This window comes from Lepidochelys kempii, chromosome 6 (genome assembly GCF_965140265.1).
Source record: "Lepidochelys kempii isolate rLepKem1 chromosome 6, rLepKem1.hap2, whole genome shotgun sequence".
Classification (NCBI taxonomy): domain Eukaryota; kingdom Metazoa; phylum Chordata; order Testudines; family Cheloniidae; genus Lepidochelys; species Lepidochelys kempii.
The window spans coordinates 45,824,121-45,845,874 of record NC_133261.1 but is presented as its reverse complement, the minus strand read 5'-3'; the positions used below and the strand labels follow the sequence as shown (position 1 = coordinate 45,845,874).

Sequence of the window (21,754 nt, the reverse complement as noted above, 5' to 3'; positions counted from 1 at the left end):
CCTCGTCCTTGACTAGGGCTCCTAGGTGCTACAGTATTTTTATTATTATTATATTTTATTATTTTATAATAATAATAATTAATAATAAAAGGAGGATCATATAAATGAAGGACCAGCAAGCGGAAACTCACTGAGACAATGATCGTCACCTCTTACCTTCCAATTAGCACAAGGAAACACAGTTCCCAGTGTAAATAATCCTAGCATGGGCCCCCCACACATGCCGTGAATACTGAGTGAAGCCTGTTGAAACAACGCACAGGAGACATTTTTCAGGGCTAATCAATGTCACTTGATATATCCACAGTCTTATTCTTATCACACCTTTTTAATGTTCTCATTCTGATGCATGCAGAGCTCTGATTTCTGCTTTGTAACATTTTAATGGCAAATTATAAAATGCAAATTCCGTCAGTATATTGTTAAAGAAGAAACATTGTGATTGGTGTTTTACCTTTCCAATGATAAAGTTTTTGCAATGATTGCCCTTGTTATTTTTGTTACTGGTCACAGAAGTTAATTTAACACTAAGGTGGCAATGGCAATACTGGATATTAATATTAAGCTGGAACTGCATGTCAGAAAGGACTCAAACGTGCTCCGGTTTGCTTTGATTGTTTAGGATTGCACTCAACAAGCAGATTTCTTCACTCAGTGGATTATGTAAAGCACTCATCCTGTCAGGAGTGCTTACTATTATTATTATTTATAGTCTGTTTCTTTGTTATACAACACCATTTGTATTTCATAGAAAATATGATTTAATAGAAAAGAGAACAAACAGGGTACAAGATCAATTTTCTTTAGTTGTAGAGCTCAGTGAGTCTCTGGATATTTAAATACCTGGACAACTCCTCCCAGAAGTGATGCTGCCACAGCCATGGAAGTACACAGCACTCCAAATACTATACCTGAAAGAGATTAATGATTAATATTAGCAGCAGTTACAAGTGCATCAGTGATCAGTGGTATGGACTTCCTCAAATTGCTCTGCAGCTCCAAGATTGGTTTTATTGTTCTTTCCCATCATCTGAAAGATCAGGCAGAATGAAGGAATTTGCATTGTGGGCTTTGATGTGGGACCATATTTTACTGAACTATTCAACATCAGATCCTGTTATCTCTTTACCAAAGCAACATTAAATAGTTAGCATTAATTTAGAAATCCCGTCTCTGTGAAAAAATAGTCTTCTCCAGTGTTTTCAGTTGGTTCAGTTTTTGCATCTGACTGTATAACTGGTTTCAGTTCATCCTAGCCACTGTCCTATCTCATGCACTAGCATGGCAACGCTCTCACGCATTGCTCTGTGTGGCACTCACATGGGTGTTCTTCGTGAGGATGTTTAAAGTAACGGCAGCAGCAAAGCTAAAACTGAGGTCACAGGCAGACAAATGGACAGAGATGAAGGGTCTGAGTGTGATTGTGGTCTTACCCTATATATGAACTTAATGAAAATCTGTAGGAGAGCAGCAATATCCATATAAATATTCTAAAGATATTTTTTTAAAATTCAACACATTATTTAAAGGATGCACTGTCAGAAACTTGATTTTTTTTATATATCAACTATTTAAAAATATCAAGCTGACAGTGACCCTCTAAGAGAGATAAGGTGGACGAGGTAATAGCCTTTATTGGACCAAATTCTGTTGGTGAAAGAGACAAGCTTTCAAGCTACACCAAGCTCAAAAGCTGACCTGAAGAAGAGCTCTGTGTAAGCTTGACAGTTTGTCTCTTTCACCCACAGAAAATAAAATAAAAGATACTATGTCACCCACCTTATGTCTCTAATATCCTGAGACCAACACAGCTACAATAACACTGCATAGTGATCCTCTAAGACAGGCTAGAAATGATTTATAGCTGCCATTCTGTGGGTATCACTAATGAGTTTTCCTTGAGCTTCCCCAGTGCTTTCAACATTAAAACTTTATTAAACTTTTTTAAAGGAGTCTGAGACAGTCCCTTGTTCATACATATAAATGCAGGCTTTCATCCTACAAATAATTAAGCACATGTATAACTTTACTCATATAGCATGACGAAAATTCACATTAAGAGAACAACCCCCTCTGGCCTCAATCCTGTAAAGTTACACGAGTGCTAAAATTCGAGCACATGAGTAGTACCAGAGGCATCAATATTGAATACTCCACAAGAGTATTCACTTTTGTTCTCATAATGTGAATTTTTCATCATGCAACATGAAGCAAAAACTGAAAACTTCTAACACTGTAAGAGGCAGTATCTTAGAATCAGAGAATCATAGGACTGGAAGGGACGTTGAGAGGTCATCTAGTCCAGACCCCTGCACTCATGGCAGGACTAAGTATTATCTAGACTGTCCCTGACAGGTGTTTGTCCAACCTGCTCTTAAAAATCTCCAACGATGGAGATTCCACAACCTCCCTAGGCAATTTATTCCAGTGCTTAACCACCCTGACAGTTAGGAAGTTTTTCCTAATGTCCAACCCAAACCTCCATTGCTGCAATTTAGGCCCATTGTTTCTTCTCCTATCCTCAGAGGTTAAGAAGAACAATTCTTCTCCCTCCTCCTTGTAACAACCTTTTATGTCCTGGAAAACTGTTATGTCCCCTCTCAGTCTTCTCTTTTCCACACTCTTGAAGGACTGTGAGCAGAGAATAGGTTAGCAAGAAATTCAGCTTTATTAGGTTATTCAAAAACTCGATGCAATACTAAGTTCTGCATTTTACTTCAGAAAAAAAACAAGGGCGCTGCAGAAGTCATATACACCTATTTATTAAGTTACAGTCTTGGTTACTCCATATTTACTAACACCTTATTATAAGCTAGTGATATCAGGACCTCATTGCATAAATACCATGAGCATTCAAAAACTTCTATTTTGTGTTGATGTATAAAGAAACAAAGGGGTATTGACTAGAGAAGAAGGGTTAAAAAAATACTTTTGGCATTATGATAAATATGCATAAGTAGAAGATCCATCTACTGTACCTACATAAGCCTTTGCTGACCCAGGTGCTCATTTTTTCAGAGAGATTTGAAAAACGGTACTTGACAAAATCCTCAAATGTTACTGTTGCTAGAGCATTTATGCTTGCAGCCACAGTGCTGTAAAAACAAACATTTTAAAATAATATACAATTATGATCATATTAACAGAAATAACTCCCAAATAACATTATGCTGATCTAAAATGTGCTGGCCAAAATATTAACAGATGAATCATATTGTTTGTGATCTACCTTGAACATTTCTTGAAAAGACTGGCTGACTGGCAATTATTTCTTTGTTTTATATATGAATAGTCATTAAGCTGTCATTCTGTGGGTATCACTTGATATAACTGATTAAATGACTGCAGAGTTTAAGCCCCACAACTGGGACTTATTGAGACTAGCAAAATCATGAGCACAAGCTCCTAGTCTCAGACTGGACCACTGAGAGATGAGGACATTAGAACCATTCCCATTCCTGCTGCAATCATGAGGGGCCTTTCACTTATGCCACTTTCGGTGCTCACTCAGAACAAGATAGAAGCACCTACTTAAGATACACGGTACCAAATCCTCCACTTGCCGAAACTGCATAGACCTTTTCCATGTTCTCAAAAAAGTCAAACAAGAACATCGCTATGTTAGACTCCAAAGGGCATGAAATAAATAGTGCTGGTACCATATTTTTCTGGAAAGCATCATAACTAATTAAGTCCAATTTGGCAAAATTCCCCAAAGAATGGTTCATTTCACGCTATCTAATACATCCATCTATTCTCAGACCATAATGCCCGCAACTATAATAGCTACTCCTTTCACATACTCTGTGCCAAATAAGAACCGTAATTACTCAAGGCATAATTTTGACACCCTTGCTCATGCTGAGTAGGACTTTACTTAGCAAGTAATCCAGGGGAAATTGTTGTTATAGGTACAGCAGCACAAGTATGTTAGGTTCTTTATTCTTTCATCAGTTATACCCAGGCAAACCCATTGGTGTTAGCCTGCACAAAATAATTACTAAAATAATAATACAAATTAAAATCATATTCAGTTACATCTCCCTCCACAAATGCTATCATTCATTTCATTGTTGTATTGTATAGCACCAGTAATGTGCAGAGTGGTTGGTTCCACACTCAGTTAGACCCATGCTACCCTACTGAGGTCAATTTTCACAAAATAATGACTAAAATGACTTAAATACATGGTGGACATAGAAAATGTGTTTTGAGAGTTACTTTTACCAATGGATTTTTTCTTCAAGCTGGGGAAGAATTTGAGCTCGTAATAGGCAAAGACGTCACTGAGTTATCCTGGTGTAAATCCACTGACTTCAGTGGAGTTGCTCTGGATTCACACTACAACTGATCAGAATCTGTCCCAATGAGAGGTTTCAGAGTAACAGCCGTGTTAGTCTGTATTCGCAAAAAGAAAAGGAGTACTTGTGGCACCTTAGAGACTAACCAATTTATTTGAGCATGAGCTTTCGTGAAGTGAGCTGTAGCTCACGAAAGCTCATGCTCAAATAAATTGGTTAGTCTCTAAGGTGCCACAAGTACTCCTTTTCTTTTTGTTCCAATGAGGTTACTTGGGTGTAATTTACGCCTACAGGTAGGATAATTCACATCCTTTTCTTAAGGCACTACAATTAATTGAGTATACTTATTGTACATATGAGAATATCAGTTCTATTGGCTCACCTAATCCGAGACATGGAATGGAACTGGTTTCATATGAATCAAGACCATTGTGATCCTGACATGACTGTGCAGGGAACAGAAGCATGAATGTGGTAATTCTCAGATGGCTTTTATGAGTTTGAGTCTGTGGCAAGTCTGCCTGCTGCCAGTCTGGACTTCAACCTTCCATCTCTTTCTAACTTTCCTTTGAACACTGATGATGTAGTTACTACTGCCTACAAGCCAATTACTACTATCCAGTACTCAGCACAGCCTGAGGGAGAATTATTTCTCCAGACACATTTTTTTTCTACTTTGACAGTGTATTTATATAGTTTTCATAGTGGTTTTATGTTGAGCCAGACACACTGTTGTGGCCTCCATTTGGTTTCCTAATTGTACAATTGTACCAGTCAAGTCAAATAAAAGGGATTGAAATCTTCACAGCTGCATTAGCTCAGGAGGCCGAGCTTCATTTAAAGAGGACATTGATATTTCGCCGATCTTTCCGCTCCCTTGTTGGTGTTAATAATGTGGTTCTTGAATGCGTTTGAAGGGGATAGGAAAATGTAACTGCCAAAGCATACTCAGACTCTAGCATGAGTCTGATATAGAAAGACAAACCACTGCAGCATTTCTTAGCTGGGCCAAGTGAAAGAGAAATTCTGCTGCATTTTCATGTTCAGCATTTTGCTCAGGGTTTGGTTCTTTGATGAACTGTCAGTTTTGCCAACATTTGCATAGTCAAGGCAGTATGTGCAATGGCACATACTAGACAAAACACAATTTCAGACACAGACCTGAGGGTTCCGCTGAATGCACATGCAACAAATAGTCCGGGGAGTCCTGGCATTGTGGAAAATATGTCCATAACAAAATAAGGCATCAGCTAGGAGAAAACACACACACCGAACAAGAGAGGATGTTAACTGGGACATTTTCTGGACTCTGCAGATGCAGTCGCTACTTCTGACCACATTGCAATACAAAAGTGAGGAGTTCAACAGAAATCCTCATTCAGCCACCTCAATTCTAACTGAATTCAAATGATAAACCAAAAAAATAAATTAAAAAAAAAGAGAGAAGCCTTTAAGTCATACTGAACCAATACAAAAGTGAGGTAGTATTTGACTATGGCATAAATTAAAAACCTAAAATTCATACATGACACAGGAAAAATTAACAGCATTGTCATATTGTAGAGCCTGGTTCAGCAAGGCACCTGCCAGGATGTAGGCATATGAACAGTCCCATTGACTTTGCACATGCATAAGTGCCTTCTTGAATCAGGGTCTAATGGTTATCTTTTCATTTACACCATTAATCTGATTCTATACCTGATCAGGTGCTGAAATGAAACCAGCAGTCCAAGGATCGCAGTTCTTAAAATGGGCATACATCACCAAGCCTGAAAAGACTGCACACACTAGGATTACCCAGAGTCCCACTAAATTAAGGTACAGTGCACTGAAAAGAGAGAGAGCGAGAGACACCTTTTTATGTCTAATTCAACACAAATATGGCAAGGTCATTACTGGCTACCCAAGTTGTTCTCCTACATTTCAGAAACACCACTGAAAATAAATGATACCATCTCTTCATTTCTTGGCTTGTGTGAATGTTGATATTTTTGGGGAGCACCAATATTTTGAAAAAGTAAGGTATTCACTATATTTAAGGACAAATGTAAATGAGTGAAATGTTTTTGGTGCAGCTTCAAGAAGCAGATTTACAATGAACCACAATTCTGATGTTATAAGCCAAACTGACGAGAATCTCTCTATGGCCATCCTTACATATAAGCCTTTAAAAACTGATTTAATTTCTCAAGAGTTGTTGAAGTTATGCATTGAAGTCAGATGGGATATTATTTTGTACTGAATCTGGCCCATTTATAATTTCACCACATAAATGAATCTGTATTCCCCATCAGCAAATATTTGAGGTACACCTGGATGACAGCATTTCACTCTTGGGATTTTCTGTCTATAGTTTAGAAATGTTGTATTCCTGTGAGGTCTTACATAATCTGTATTGCATTTTGACATTGTCCTTCACTGACTTCCTAGCCATTGCCAAATCTAATTCAAAATTACACTCCTGAATTTCAAAACTCTCTAGGGATCCTGATACAAAAGACCTCTCTGACTTCTTAGCCATCTATCCTTCCCTCCTCCAGTCTTGGTCTCCCAAGACTCTTCACAGTCAGTGGTCACACTTTCACTTGGCCAGCCCCATCCCTCTGAACTCTCTCTCCACCTCCCACTGAGACACTGTGTTACCTTGTTTTTCCTTTTAATCATATCTTAAAACTTTATTTTCTTCCCAGCCCTTGAAGGAGCATTTTGAGATCACGTGTGTTAAGGAGACACAAAATGTATAAGAAAGTGGCAGTGAGTAACAACATAGACATGGTATTGTGTACAGCCCTGGATCCCCACCTGTGCTGTAATAGGTTTTCTGTCCCCAGGGTGAATTTGCATTGAATAACACTATGTTACTTTAAAGGAAAGTCTTCCCCCCCCACAACCCCCCGCTCCCCTTCTTGTTGAACAGATGGGATTTTAGGTCTCTATAAAAATATGCTGTCTTGATTGTATTACCATGTGTGTCATAGATAGGGATGCGTGAACTAATTTTGGACAAAATAAGAATCAATCTGAATCTGTGGCTGTTGCCAGAACACAACCTAAATCTTTTTATGGCCTGAGAGAGGTTTGAATAAGTTTCCCTTCTCTCCCCTTTTTCTTATGAATGGTAATTGGTCTGAAAGCCTCTTCTGCTGAGTTCTGCTCCTGCTGCTACATGTAAATCTTGCATGTCCCAGGACTTGGTATTTGACACATGGGGTGTACTTTTGGAACCACTGCTCTAGAATGTGAGAGACCCTGGTGCTGCTGCTTCATTTAATTTCTCCTGAAGCAAGTTGTCCAGAGAGGACTATGGAACGTCCTCCAAATGGAATTCCCGTCATGGAAGGAGGATCCTGCAGCCTGCTGCCAAACATACTTCTCTCCTTCCACTGCTGGAAAAAAATCCATAAAGCAGATCTTTGAAGATAGGCATTTTATTTTAATCAGGGAGGGATTGTCACATGTAGAGCTGTGGGAGTAATTTGCAACAAGTAATTTATGTAATGAATTTAGGCTTTCTGATTGTGGAACGTCTAGAAGTAGATTGTGGTTTCTTTAAATGTCTTTGCTCAGAATTATTTGCAGAAGAAGAAGATCTGTTCAAAGTCCTTATTCTCTGGGTTGGGTTGATAAATATTTGAGAGATCTGAGCTGTGTTGTTCAGTTGTGACAGGCTAAGTAAGGTCACATGGTATTTGTTCTGTTCCGTACTGAATAAGTGTGTAGGCAGTTGTACAAATACCTGTTCATATGAATTTAACATTTAGCTTGAATGAATGACCATGGGTGTGATTTTGAAATTCACTTCCTACAAATTTTTGTCAGGAAAACCCAGTCTTTTACATCTTCACAGAAAATGAACATCAAAAATGACTATGATCAAAGTTAATTCATTTACAAAGTCAAACATTTGAGCAAAACTCTTTTTTTCATTATTTAACCAGCTCTAGGCACTTGGGAGTAAAGCAAGTTCATGAAGATATTTGAATCTTTTGATATGTTGCATGTCTTTTTCTGTACATACTAGTTCTGTTTTTAATGACAGTTTATTGAGATATTTATACATTAAAAAGGTTTTCCATTTTTTTCAAGAATACCGTAGATACCAATGGTCATGTACTTCTGTACCAGATATGGAGTGGTCACAGAGCTTCCTTTTGAGCAAGATACACACCATCTGTGTTCATCATTACATCCTCTAATGCTCTGCCAGGTATGGCTGAGATTTGTTTAAATATAAGGAATTTTTACACACACTGCCAGCTAATGGCTGAACTTGTAATATAATTTAGCATTCCATTACACCAGTGTGAACTTCTTAATAGGATACACAAACCCCACTTTTGCAGATTCACTTTGAGGCAGGTTTTCCAAAGTTTAAACTGTTTCTTACTCCATGAATTGTCCCAAAGAGCATCAGGACTACTCAATACAACTCTATGTGAATAAAGGTTTCAGAATCTCGCCCTTAGATGTTTAAATCTCTGTTAACTTGCCCATACCAGGCTCCCTGTGTATATTTGAAAAGTTATTAGAATAGTCCCGTAGAAGAAGAGTTAGAAATAAATTACGTCTGATTATGAGAATAGTTTAGGTTCATTCTTGATACTAGACAACTTACAGTTTAGCTTGCTTTTCTGATTTGCAGGAAATGCATCTCTGTATTGTGGACTGATTAACTCCATAGATTCCTAACCACGTAAAGGTTCCCCCAACTGTGATTGTCCAAAAGGTGTGTCGCCTTAAAGGATCTACATCAAAGCTACAAGACAGAGAGGAAAGTAATTCAGCTCCACTTGATTAAACCCAACATTCAGGCACAATAGAGATATGCCTGAACCAAAGGTCTAGTTTCCAACACCCCTGAGCTTTGAGGAATACCAAAAGATCTGAATCTGCAGTTAGGACACTTATCTAAATCAGATGTACGGAGTAGCTAATGCTCAGTCCAAATTCATCATTAAACAGCAAAGCTTTTGTGTGTTTACTCTGCTAAAAAGAATATCTAATCACTGTGTTATACCTCAGATATACTGAGACTTATAAGTGTGAGAAAGTTAGCCTTATATTTACTGGCCTTGCACCAGTCACTAGTTATAACAAGCACACAAGTAAGTGGTTGCCCCCCGCCTCCCCTCCGGAACAGACTAATGGTCCATCTCATTCGGTATCCTGTTCCCAGCAGGGGACAATGCCACATACATTCAGACATAAAAGCTCCATAATCCACCTAATTACTATAGTCATACTATCACCATATATTAGCCCAGGAAGATAAATGTCTTCCAGAGTTAAACTAGCAATTAGCTTATGCCTTAAGTTTCATCCCCCTTGTAATTTTATTTTAATAAATATAACTAAAGTTAATCTTATTTTTATTTGTACAACTCCCTTTCCGTTACAGCTCTGTTAATTTCTGATCCAAGAACGGCTGTTGATAAAATAGTACACTTAGTTTTTTTTATAACAGCACCATTGTCGCTGCTGCTCGTTTCTAAACAGCCGCCAATGGGAGGCCAATTCACCACAGCAGGCACCAGTCTTGTGGCAGCAGTATTAGCTACAGTGGCAAGTGTGTTTAAAATAATGTGGTATTTTTAAAGATGGGGAATGTTAAGATGTGTGAAAAGGGGGTGGGGAATATCCTAGAAAAAGGTCCATGGAGAGATAAACATAAGGGCTGCAATTCTGGTCCTTCTGAAGTCACTGGCAAAACTCCCATTGATTTCAGTGCAGCCAGGATTTTACCGAAACACATTAGGAAAGAAAGGAATGAGAGTTCTTTATGGAACTTATAGAACATCCCAAGAGCTGGATGACTTGACTAAGGCTTGAATACTTAAAGCAGTGGTTCTCAACCAGGAGCATGCGTACCCTTGGGGATATGCAGTGGTCTTCCAGGGGGTACGTCAACTCATCAAGATCATTGTTTCTCAACTTGGGGGTCACGATTCCCAAGGGGATCGCTGGATGGGTTTAGGGAGGTCACAAGTGCAGGACCAGCAAGCAGGGCAATTGCCTGTGGCCCTGCAAAGCTATTATATGCTTCAGCCCCAGGTGGCGGGGCTCGAGTTTCAGATGCCTAAAGAGGGGTACAGTAGTTGGGAAAGGCTGAGAACCACTGACTTAAAGCACGCTACCTCCTAAAGCATAGTCAATCTGCAATACTTTTATTGAGGAATAAGAACCACTCATTGTCACAGAAATTAACTCTTAATAATTATTAATGTTTAAATGCAGCTTAATGCCAGTAGGGTTTTATCTGAAATGTGAAAAAAACATAATGAGAATTACAGGCAGAGTTTATGTTGTGCTTACTCAAATACTGCTAGGCGCGATCCATTGTTGGCATTCTCCCAGATGTTGGTAGGTCCTCCATTCTGAACAGTTCCTTGAATCAGAACCGTTAAGAAACCAATCACCATGACAACCAGTTGAAATGTATCTGTCCAGACAACAGCTTTTAATCCTCCCTAAAACAATAAGAAGTTGTATATTTGCATTTTCTTGTTGTTGTTTGCATCACAGTAGAGCTTAGAATCCCCAAGTCAGCTCAGGGCCTTGTGTTAGGTGCTGTACATGTGGGGCCAGATTTTCAGTTAGACACAGTAGGCATGTGCCTAGGGTCACCAGTGTTCTGGTAGTGCCTTACCTCTCTAAAACTCTGTGCAACATGAAGGTCAGCTGTAGGCGGGAAGGGGGGCTGAAGAAGCTATGCCTAGGAGCGCGTAAGGTGTAAATCCTACCCTGTGTACTTGCACATAGTCAGAAACCGTTCCTGCCCTAAACGGTTTACATTCTACTTCTCGGACAAAGGATGTATTATTTTACAGATTGGGAACTGAAGTACAGAGAGATTAAGTGACTTGTTCAAGATCACACACACAAGTGTGTGGCAGAGTCAGGAACTGAACCCTAGACTCCCAGTACAGTGCCTTAACCACAGGACTATCTTTCCTCCCCTGTTTTGTGTTAAGATAGTAGAAAACTCCATGATGTGGAAACTGAAACTAAACTGGCAAATTTCCTTTTTTTTTAATAGTCATTTCATATTCTGGATATCATGGACTAGCATAATATTGGGGGAGGGGGTTTCATTTTCAGCAGTGGATGGGAATATTAATTTTTGAAAATTGTTATTGAAATAAAAATAATAATGGAAACGTTTCTATTAAATTGTGTAAATCCCTACACCAAAAAGTCCACATTTTAGGCCTCAGGTTATGGGCAATGGCCTTTTTAATTATTTTGAGTTTGGAAAGAAAATGATTAATCTTCTTAATTAGAGTGTATCCCTGATTTGTGTACAAATTGCATCCCTAATTAAAGAGATTGACTATCCGCTATGTAAAGTGGCTGCCAGCTCATGGCAGTAGCCATTTTAGGCTCTGCCTCTTGCCACCAACCCTCACTCCATCACCAATTCTTCCACCCACTAAAAGTTATATATCCCTCCTCCAGCCCCGGAGTCCCTCTGGCTTTGGCTTCATGCTTAATTGTCAAATGTTATCCTGGTAGTCCTGGTCCCAGACATCCCACCCACTGACTTTCCCCCAATGACTGATTCCCTTTCCTTACAAGCTCTCAGTATTCAGGCTCAGACAGAGACTAACATTTTCAAAAGTGCCCAAGTGGCTTAGGAGCTTAAGCTCCATTTTCAAAAATACATTAAGAATCAATGGGACTTAAGCGCCTAAATCGCATAAGTGTTACCCTTGATATCCACAGGAAGCTGGTGATCACTGTCTACTGCACAATGAATCCTCAAAGAGTAAGTGTATCTGCTCCCATACAAATCCTCATGGATGTTCTCATGATACTTTCACTCAAAATTGAAGCTCTTTATAAGGCCTGGGATCAGTGGGGTGTGTTCATCTCAGGTTCTATCCCTACACTTTTGCTGGAGTTATTCCAAGAATGAATTTGTCCCCTTACCATTTATAAATTATAGACTGAGAAACATAGTCAGGGAGATCATTATCTTCTTCCCAGAAGCTTTAGTATGGCAGGAAAGTTTATCACTTCCTTCTCTGAACTGAAAAGTCTTGGCCTTGGCGTTAAGCTATCTGATTTAAACCTTGAGAATTCAGAGTGTGGGATGAAGATATAAAACTGTTTGTTTATTCCCATAAAATGTACAAAAATAGATGTAATATTTGAAAGATTGTTAGCTTGCCAAATGTTTCTATGTTTACTAATGCAAACTTCAGTCATTCTAGCTATAATTAGAAACCCTGTTTCTATTACTTCTTATCTGAGTAGTGTTAGCCTTTATCATCTGTATTTAAACCTTTCTACTGTGTTAGTTACATACCAGAGTGCAGTAGAAAGTGCAGACAATTCCTGTTGCAAATACAGAACCCCAGAGATTAAATCCAGTCACTGTAAAACCAAAGAAAATCAAATTGGTAGTAAAACAACAGGTGCAGTTCATCAGAATAACTTGGATCCTTTTACTCCAGCAGGATAGGAGTAATTATTAACTTTAATATTGGTTTCCTATTAGGCGCTCCTCTACAAGATAAGGGTTTCTTGACTCTGATGCGTATTGTTTTGTATCATTGCTTTAATTTTGCTGCCTTCTTGCAAATTGTGATTAATTGCATTTCATTTGTGTGACAGTAATCATTAAGTTGAATAATGTTGTAAGGCCAAATCAAAACTATTTCTGTGAGATATGTGGAAGATCTTGCAGTTGATAGAATTAAATATGTAATTGTTCTAGAGCAATGATTTCTTAGTTCTCCTTTTGTCCAGATTTCATGAGTAATAAAATTTGCCTTGATGATTTTTTTTTCCTTTGCAATTAATAATATCAACTAAAGTACCAAGTGCTTTAGAGACTCCAATGATTCAAAGAGGGAGAACAAAATTCTGCTGTCAGAGATGTATGCAGGACTCCCATTGATGTAACTAGAACTGAAGTAATTCAAGTGAATTTAACATCAAAGCTGTAGGGCCCATAGTGAATTTAGGTAGGCTGAAACTCCCTGTTCGTAGTGAAGTAGAATAAAAATGCCAAATTGTTTCATTGCTCAGTGCACAAATTGCAATTCTGTGTAGAATGAAGCCTCACCTACAGGGGCAATCCAGGTCCCACTCATGCAGCTGAAGCAGTCCTAGGAACAGCATTAATTGGTTCCATCTTGCAGGGTATGAATTCGGGGGTAACTCATACCACATAAAACAGAGTCTAGTTCCACTGGGGAATGAGTTGGAGGGGACTGGGAGAAGCCAATATGGAGTCAAATGATGCACCACTGTATGGGTCCTCTGGCATTCCCCAACTCCTATCTGCTCTTTATGGACACATTGGGCTGAAGTAGCCTCTTATGGCACCACTCCATGGCCTGTGTGGGAGGATTCCTTTCCTTTCATGGAGATAGCCAATACGCAACACACTTAAACTGAGCGATGAATCCCTGATTTACAATAGTTTTAGCACAAAAAGTGAAGAACATAGTATTCAGTTGTAGCTACAGGGGAAACAGGGATTGGAGTTACACTGGAATTTGAAAAAGAGATGTTACAAAAAACTTTATAGGAACTTTATCATTATTCAGGACCCCGGTTTTAAATCTTCCCTGAAACATGCCATGATCAGCAGCATAGAGCCACTTAGAGCTATGCAAGGGCATTGGAGAATTGCCACCTGCTGTATCAGAGACACCACAATCTTACTCTTCAGCCTTCCTGCTGGGAGTTAGACAACTGAAATACTTCTAGATAGAGAGATCTCAGTTTTATCCCCTAGAGATCAGTGCGCCGTTGGAAGGGGAAGAAAGAATCAAAGTACACAGTACAGTGGTGGATCATCACCTTGTACTGAGCACTTTGCCAAGATATTGAGAAACTGTTCAGCACTCACCTCCTCAAGTTACTCTTTAGTATAAACTAAAATAGAGCAGGTAAATGACAGACTCCTGAGGGTGTACTGACACAAGAGGGGGTGGGCGAGCTAGCAAATGTAGAGCTACTAAAATGAAGGTACAGAACCTTTTATAAAGCATTTTGGTTTTAATCTCTCTGCTTCAGTTATCCTGCTTGTGTTGTGACATGGTTGATTGGTGTAGCCATGTGCTTTGGGCTGGAAACTCACCTTGGTTAAGAGCCAATGCCGGAGCATAAACCACTACTCCAGTATAAAGAATCTGAAGGAGAAAAAAGGTCATGAAGAATATACTTGGAAAAACAGCTGATTGGTTTCTGATTAGAGAGGAGCTCAAAGCTAACCATCAGATCCAAAGGCCCCCAAATATGGTGAAACGTGGATGAGGTTCTAAACTGTAAGGCTTTCTGTCCCTAATCTCTACAAAATCAAACTTCATTTTCTTTTTTAACTCTGTAGTTACGGATACATCAACAATATCTATCTAGCTGTTTTTGATACACCTATCAGTGTGGTGTTTAGGTGCCATGAAATATTAATCAGATAGAGAAAGTCATATCTGGGGATGTGAAATCATATCAACACAATGACACAGAAATAGCCTAGCCTACTCATGTTGAACCTGGGTGACTGTTAATATCTGACAGAGTCCACAGAACCCTTTCCGTAACTGGCTACTTTTTTGCTAACTGAACAATTCTAAGCACAAATAATGACACTGCGGAGGGAAAAGAAAAGAGAAGTAAAATACTGAACTGCATTGCTAAGGCTGCTAACATTAAATGAGTAGAATTTGTTTGGAAAACAGTCTCCTGAGAAGCAAACATGTATACCTTCCACGCATCTTTTCCTGTATGTTTAGTTAAAATAATTTGCTACTATGAATAGTTTTAAATCCGTTGATATAATTGTATCTCTACCTTGGCTCTCACACTGACTTGCTGTGTTGATCTTGGACAAATCACTAATTTCTCTTTGTCTGAGCTTCCCCATCTGTGATATGGGGATGTTACTATTTATTCACCTCCTTCATGGAGGCAGGGGGGAGAGGCTGTGGGGACTAGTGAGTCAATGTTTATAAGGTTGTTAGTAATATACAGCACTCTATAAATGATAAGTATTATTATTAAGGTATTATTCCCCTGAGTTGTTCTTTTTCCTCTGATTAGAGGTCAGCCTTCACAGAAACAGTATAGATTTGAAAAAATATTACAGCTTTACTGAAATTCTCCCCTACCCCTTGCACTGACTGATTTTACATAGGCTTTTTTTGGTTGGGAGTAAGCAAGGTTATTGGGTTGAAGTAGCTGCCACTTATTGCTCCTACTAAGCAACTGGAGGCAATGTATCCAATAGGCACAGATTACATGGCCTGCACTCCCAACAGCTTCCTCAGTGCATTCGTTTCGGAGCCATGTCTACAAGACACAGGAAATTCAATAGCCATGGTGTATTGGTTGTTTGGCCCACCATCCCTGCACAGTTTCTCTGTACTGCCCACAGTGTGCAGAGAACCTTGCACCTTGGTGAATTTCACCCTTCGCTGGTAATTCAGTGACATTCAGGGACTGTGTTTTGATGCTTGCTTTTGAAAACCTAAATAAATTCATTGTAAGTGCCTTAGTTTCATTTCCTCATCTGCCTGTTGGATTACTAAAAAGTGGGAAGGCATCTTAAAGAGGTTAATTTAGTTTTGTAAAAAGTACTTAACTAATCCTCAATCCTATAACAGAGGCACTGTTCTAAATATAGCCGAGAATCCTAGAGTGTACCTTCGGAGAGAAAATACCAGATGGCAAGCTGCTCAGCTGCAATTATGGTCTTTGTCCTCCTTCATAGCCACAGCTGTATTGTATATGCATTGGTTTGTATTCATGTGATGCACATATGGTTGTGGATGATTTAAAATCCTGAATATGTACATGCACTGGGTCATCTTGTTAAAGAAAAAAAAATCACCTTTAGCCTTCTTCCCGAATGAGCTGAGACAACTACCAGAGGGATTCTCAGGTGGCTATTTAAGCCAGATGAATTGCCACTTTGTGCAATCAGAGTGGTTCAAAGGGGTCAGAGCATGATCCAGAATCTACCTACTTATCTCAACCAAATCACACCAATTATCTTTTGGAAAATTTAGTTTGAGTGATTGTTTTTATGAGCTTGTGTTACAAATCTTTCAAAGAAAAATAAAGGTGGCCACCCAAAAAACTTCAGAGATCAAAAATAGTCTTTTAAAACAACCACTTCTCTACAGGGCCAGCTCCAAGCAGGTGTCTGGGGCGGCATTCAGAATGGGGTGGCAGTCCGTGACCCGCAGCGGCAATTCGGCGGCAGCTCTTGGGCTGGCAAAATTGGTAGAGCCGCCCCTGCTTCTCTAACTGCCAAACAGCAGAATCAAGTTTGTCTGCTGGAAATGTGCAGAAGGGATGATTGCTGTAACAAAAGGGGCCATGTGCTAGAAATGCACCTCCTTTGGCTACATAGAGATGTGGTGTTAAGTTGATCACAAAGGTGATTTAAGTCTGTTTTACTGACTACACAAAGAAGTGGACTTGAAAGTGACTTAGTGTCCTTTGAGAGAAAGTAGACGGGGAAAAAAACCCTCTTGAGATTGGAGCAAGAATGGCTGAACCATGTGGGTGCACAATTGTGTCCAGCGGGAGGTCAAAGTGATGGCTGGGGGCAGCAGCCATAAAGAATTTTATTTTTAAACAGGAAGGAGCTGGAAGGGTGAAATCAGTGGGGTGCTCAAGGTGAAGAGATAGGAGTGTCTGGGTGAGGGTGGGTATTGGCAGGAGCTTGCTGGAGGGGAGATTCCAGGCCAGAATTTAAATAAACTGGTGCCTTCAAGGGATCTTCACAACTGCTCTACAACTGTCAGGCCAGTGCTGTGTGAGAGGGAGGAACAAGCAATCAGATAAAAAGTTTTAATGATAGAATGTGTTCAGTTAGCTAAGCAACTACGCCGTTGGACTACAGAGGACCTCATGTTCTTCTGGTGAAAGGGGTCATGTGGCTTCATAGTTCCTCAGAGCAAAGGATTGGGTGCCAGGAGACATCTAGAGTCCAATCCCAGATGAGCCTCTCTAATTCACTACAGTATCTCAGGAGGGTTGCCAATCCTCCAGGATTGTCCTGGAGTCTCCAGGCAGTAAAAATGAATCTTTAATTAAAGATTGCCATGTGATGAAACCTCCAGGAATATGTCCAACCAAAATTAGCACCCCTATACCTCAGGGAACTCACTCACCCTCTCTGAGCCTTAGTCTATAAGCCCACTGGAAAATAAAGAAAACAAAACAAAACAGGACCTCACTGCAAACAGATGCTTCATCTGAGCTGAGCTTTTCTAGGTAAATATATTACAGAAAACCCGGTTATGCACACAAAGGCATTTCTTACCGTCTGCACTATGTAGATCAGTGTTGCAGCAAAGCGAACAGACTTGTTAAATCTTAACTCCAAATACTGGGGGAAATGAAAAGTACAATTAGTGAAAAGCATCTGTGACATTTGGGCCAGATTATGATACAGTTATTAGCACTGAATAGCACTTTACTCCACAAGTAGTCCCATTGACTTTACTAACACTGCTATCATCACTAATGAACAGGATAGCATGATCTTTGCAGCCATAGAAAATTACATTTTAAGAAGCTTTCTAATTAATCTAAAGTATCTAAGTATCATAATCATAAGTATCTAAAATAATGTGTTGGGTGGAACTGAACTATCCATTACCTGATAGTACCTGTTATGTTGGGAGTCCTTGGAAAAATCCAGAGGCAAATCAGAAAAGGAAAAACTGCTTTATTTTGATTCTTCATCCAGCTACATGGGGGGGGGGGAGTTGGGGACATCTGCAAGCTAACTAGGAAAAACTGGATTGGGTTCTATAGAAATCTACTCACTCGAATCATCAGGATAAACTCCAACTGATTAAGGATACCGCTGCCCTTAGCAATTTCTGAGTACCCATCCATACTTTCCTGAGGATTACATACCATATAGAATGCTCCCCAGCACACATTATTTACAGAAGATTCCGAGGACTTTCTGTCCTTTAGAAATCTTAATGCAGAGATACTTGAGTAGCTTCTCTGTTACTCTTAAGCTTGTCATCTTTATTTGCATTCATTGGGACAAACTCTTCTCTCAGTTACACTGAAGTGATCCCAAGGATTGCAATTGAATTGCAATGATGAAATGGGGAGGAAAATTTGACTCTGATCTTTTATTATCCCAATATATTTGGGAAAGTGCCCTTGTTTACTTTGCTTCTGGTGACCGGGACAGATTTCCCATCTGAACTTTTCCTAACCTAGCCATGAAACGTTTCAAAATGCCTATGCATAGTTTTTCAGATGGAATTTTTCCCTTGTTTTTAAACCTCTGTGGCTGTGTACAAACATTCCCATTACCTTGGTTTGATTTAGTAGCCCATGAGGCTTTTTTTCACCCATTCCTTAGGTAACTGAATCTTTCTGTAGTAAAGAACAGGACCATGTCCCATGACCTCTATTAAGTCAGTTGACTATTGAATACCTTACTTGTCCAAAATTTGTCCCCAATGACATCCAGATAATTGAGGTTGTGCACTGTGCTCTCAGTAATAACACCACAGTGACAATTGATTTTCACAGCTGCTGAGCAATCATACCAGGAATTCGTTTCTTTCAGGGAGGCATGCCTGGCAAAAATTTCAGAAACAGCTGGGAAATTGCACAGGGAGCAAAAAACTGGTGTTATCCAACTCCCTCAGATACATCTACAAGTCCTTTAATGTTTCCTGACCTAATCACTGGAGATGTGCCCAGATCCATCCCCCTCAACCTGCAAATTTTGGTAGTGGTCAAAATCTGAACCCAGATCCATACTCGGTAAATGCCCCTAGATTCACAAGGACTGAGCCAAAATCCCAGATCAGACAACCCTGAATTTAGTAGTTTGGGGGGTCAGAAATGGAATTTAGTGGTTTGAGCCCCTCTTTAATACCGACTCATGAATAGCATTTTCTTTCCTGTTTATGGAGACTAAGACGATGTCTACAGTATAGCTGGGAGTGAGATTTGCAGCTTATTAGATGTACCCATGCTAGCTTTGATCTAGCCAGCTCACCAAAAATAGCAGTGCTGACACTGTGGTTCAGGTTTCAGGGCAGCCTGCACCAGTGGGCCTGAGCCTCTCCCCACGTCACCGGCTATCTACTTGCTTGTGCAGCCAGTGCTAAAGTACACACCATGGTGTCCTCACTGATGTTTTTAGTGAGCTAGCTAGGGTAGAGATAGCACAAGTACATCTACGTGAGCTGCAAAGCATACCCTGACTGCAGTGTAGACGTAGCCTAACCACATTTGTACTGCTCTCCTCACGCAATATCTTTCTTATTTGCATTTACCGACTTTAACCTACTTTTGTACTACTGTATTAAGCAAGGTGGTGAGCTCCCTAGTCTGCCTGGTACAATGGGCTCTTAATCCTGGATTGGTACCCTAAACATAACTGCAATGCAAATAAATAATTATTATTATAATGCTATTCAATGCCAAAGTATAAATAAATACCCTGTGGTTTTGAACTATTCCAAAAGACAGGTTTTACCATAGAATTGGGTTAGAAATGTCTGTATACATAATAGACTGGTTAGTGTCAATTTTACTTACCTCGTAAGTGCTTGTAATCCCAGATCTGTAGAACACAGGTAGGAAAAGTTCAGAAGTAAAGATGATGACAAACGTATATGAAATAAAGAAAATAATGAAGGGCGCTCCATAGCGATATACCTCTGCAGGTGTTCCCAGAACAGTGACTGCAGACATGAAACTAGCTGTAAGGGACAATGCCACTGGTCCGCATGTCATCTGCTTTCCACCTACTAAAAATTGCTTTGAAGTTACATTTTTCCTCTCTTTAATTGCAAAAAAAACGCCAATGCCAGAAGAAATTAGAAAGAGTGCAGCAAAAACAACATAGTCCCACGCCACAAAGTTTTTAATGTCGGGAGCTATGAACTTGGACATAGTGCTGGCTGGATAATTCTCCGATATCTAGGTGGTTTTTTTTGTTTTGTTTTTCTAAATCGGATTCACAGAAGCAATTAGCTCCTTCCTAAAAAGAGAGATGTTTCCAAAGCTTATCAATGCTAAAAATTAAAAAAGCAGGAAAAGTATGATCCAAAGTCCAGCTATGAGCTTTTGATCCAGTTCATTCAAAAGTATTACAAAACAAATTGGTTTAGATAGAGTTTTAAAGGAACTATGTACATTTGTACCCTGGCCCTATCAAGGTTCTTGTCAGTCTACTAATCAAGTATGTACCAAGGAAGCATTCAGGCTCTCTGAGAAATAAATAACTAATGGAAACAAGATAAAAAGAGTGTGAATCTATCTGTCAAGTTTTTATTTAAGGTTAAACATTACTCAGACACATTGACTAGATACAGATTTTTACTGCTCAGAGGTTTTTAAATAAAATGAGGGCAGTAAAAAATCATTTAAGGGGGGAAAAAGGAAGGAGGATGTCTGGGAACATATAAGTGCACTGAGTGGTACATGGGCTCTATTTTCAAAAAGCTGCTTCTGAGACATGGCTAAAATCTGCCCTTGTGCACTAAAGGGAGAGAACAGAGTTATTCTTAGGCAAATAGGAGATTTTAAAGTGTGTTCTCTTATGGAGACTTCAGAAGTTGTTCTATAGCTGGCCTGTGCCATTAGAGATGTGGCCTTCTATATTCATGTGTATTTATCACATTCAGCCCCAGCGAGCTGGTTTCAGTTCCCAGGTTCAAGAATTGGAGCTCTTGGCTTTGTGTTTTTAATGTTGGGAGCTACAAACTTGGACATGGTGCTGGCTGGCTTACAGTGTGCATACAGTGACTTCTTTTCCATAGGCAAACTGGTAACATTTTCTTAAGGAATAGTGTTTAGAACAAGAAATCAAAGCAAATTAATCTGAGCAGAAAAAGAATAAGAAGAAAATATCTCCAGCACAAAGTTCCATCCATTCAAGTGACTGCCCCGCAACCCCAAAGTGCAGAGCCCAAACCTCTCAAAGAGAGTCTCCCACCTCTGCCTCCCAGGCAGAAATCCTTATAGCCCTTTCCCTGAACATCTGTGGCCTGAGGACTTTGATGCGGAGCTGGAATTATGGTAATGTCTCTGGTCTGTGTCACAACATCTTATTTATAGAGATAAGTCTGAATCTCAAAACTTCCTCAAAGTTCAAGGAAGATCAGATCTAGGGTTCCAGCTCTAGTGCAAATATGTTTGAAAATAATAAAATTCAAGGAGGTTGCCTCTTGGGTCAGTGTAATTTATTTTATCTATAAATACCAGACACATGAACCCTGCGTAAGGCACCATCCCTTATTAGGCAAGCTCCACTGTTAAAAGACCTCCCCCTCACCAAGAGAATTTCAGTTCATATTTTACAGGTGGGAATTGACACCCTTTAAAGAGACGCTGGTCACGCCTGCTTCACATGCAAGTCACTATCAGAGCTACATGAGAGTTAGAACCAAAATTCCATCAGAATAGTCAAGGACAAGACATTTTGCATCTTGAAAGGGTGC

At 39.6% G+C, this 21,754-nt stretch overlaps 1 protein-coding gene across 2 annotated transcripts in view; it reads right to left on the bottom strand.

Annotated features, from left to right (window-relative positions):
- SLC5A12 (solute carrier family 5 member 12) overlaps positions 1 to 20,516 on the bottom strand; it is a 28,985-nt gene extending 8,469 nt beyond the window's left edge. Inside the window, exons 1-11 of one of the 2 annotated variants that reach the window (XM_073347812.1) lie at positions 19,848 to 20,516; positions 17,587 to 17,652; positions 14,395 to 14,446; positions 12,610 to 12,677; positions 10,614 to 10,768; positions 8,917 to 9,057; positions 6,000 to 6,129; positions 5,463 to 5,551; positions 2,983 to 3,095; positions 844 to 911; positions 157 to 243 (exon numbers count right to left, since the gene is read on the bottom strand). In XM_073347812.1, the coding sequence (XP_073203913.1) occupies positions 157 to 243; positions 844 to 911; positions 2,983 to 3,095; positions 5,463 to 5,551; positions 6,000 to 6,129; positions 8,917 to 9,057; positions 10,614 to 10,768; positions 12,610 to 12,677; positions 14,395 to 14,446; positions 17,587 to 17,652; positions 19,848 to 20,204 (1,326 nt within the window). In that variant the 5' untranslated portion in view covers positions 20,205 to 20,516. The remainder of the gene's footprint in view (positions 1 to 156; positions 244 to 843; positions 912 to 2,982; positions 3,096 to 5,462; positions 5,552 to 5,999; positions 6,130 to 8,916; positions 9,058 to 10,613; positions 10,769 to 12,609; positions 12,678 to 14,394; positions 14,447 to 17,586; positions 17,653 to 19,847) is intronic. The other variant, XM_073347813.1, reaches the window with a different exon arrangement.
- Between the last annotated feature and the right edge of the window lie 1,238 nt (positions 20,517 to 21,754).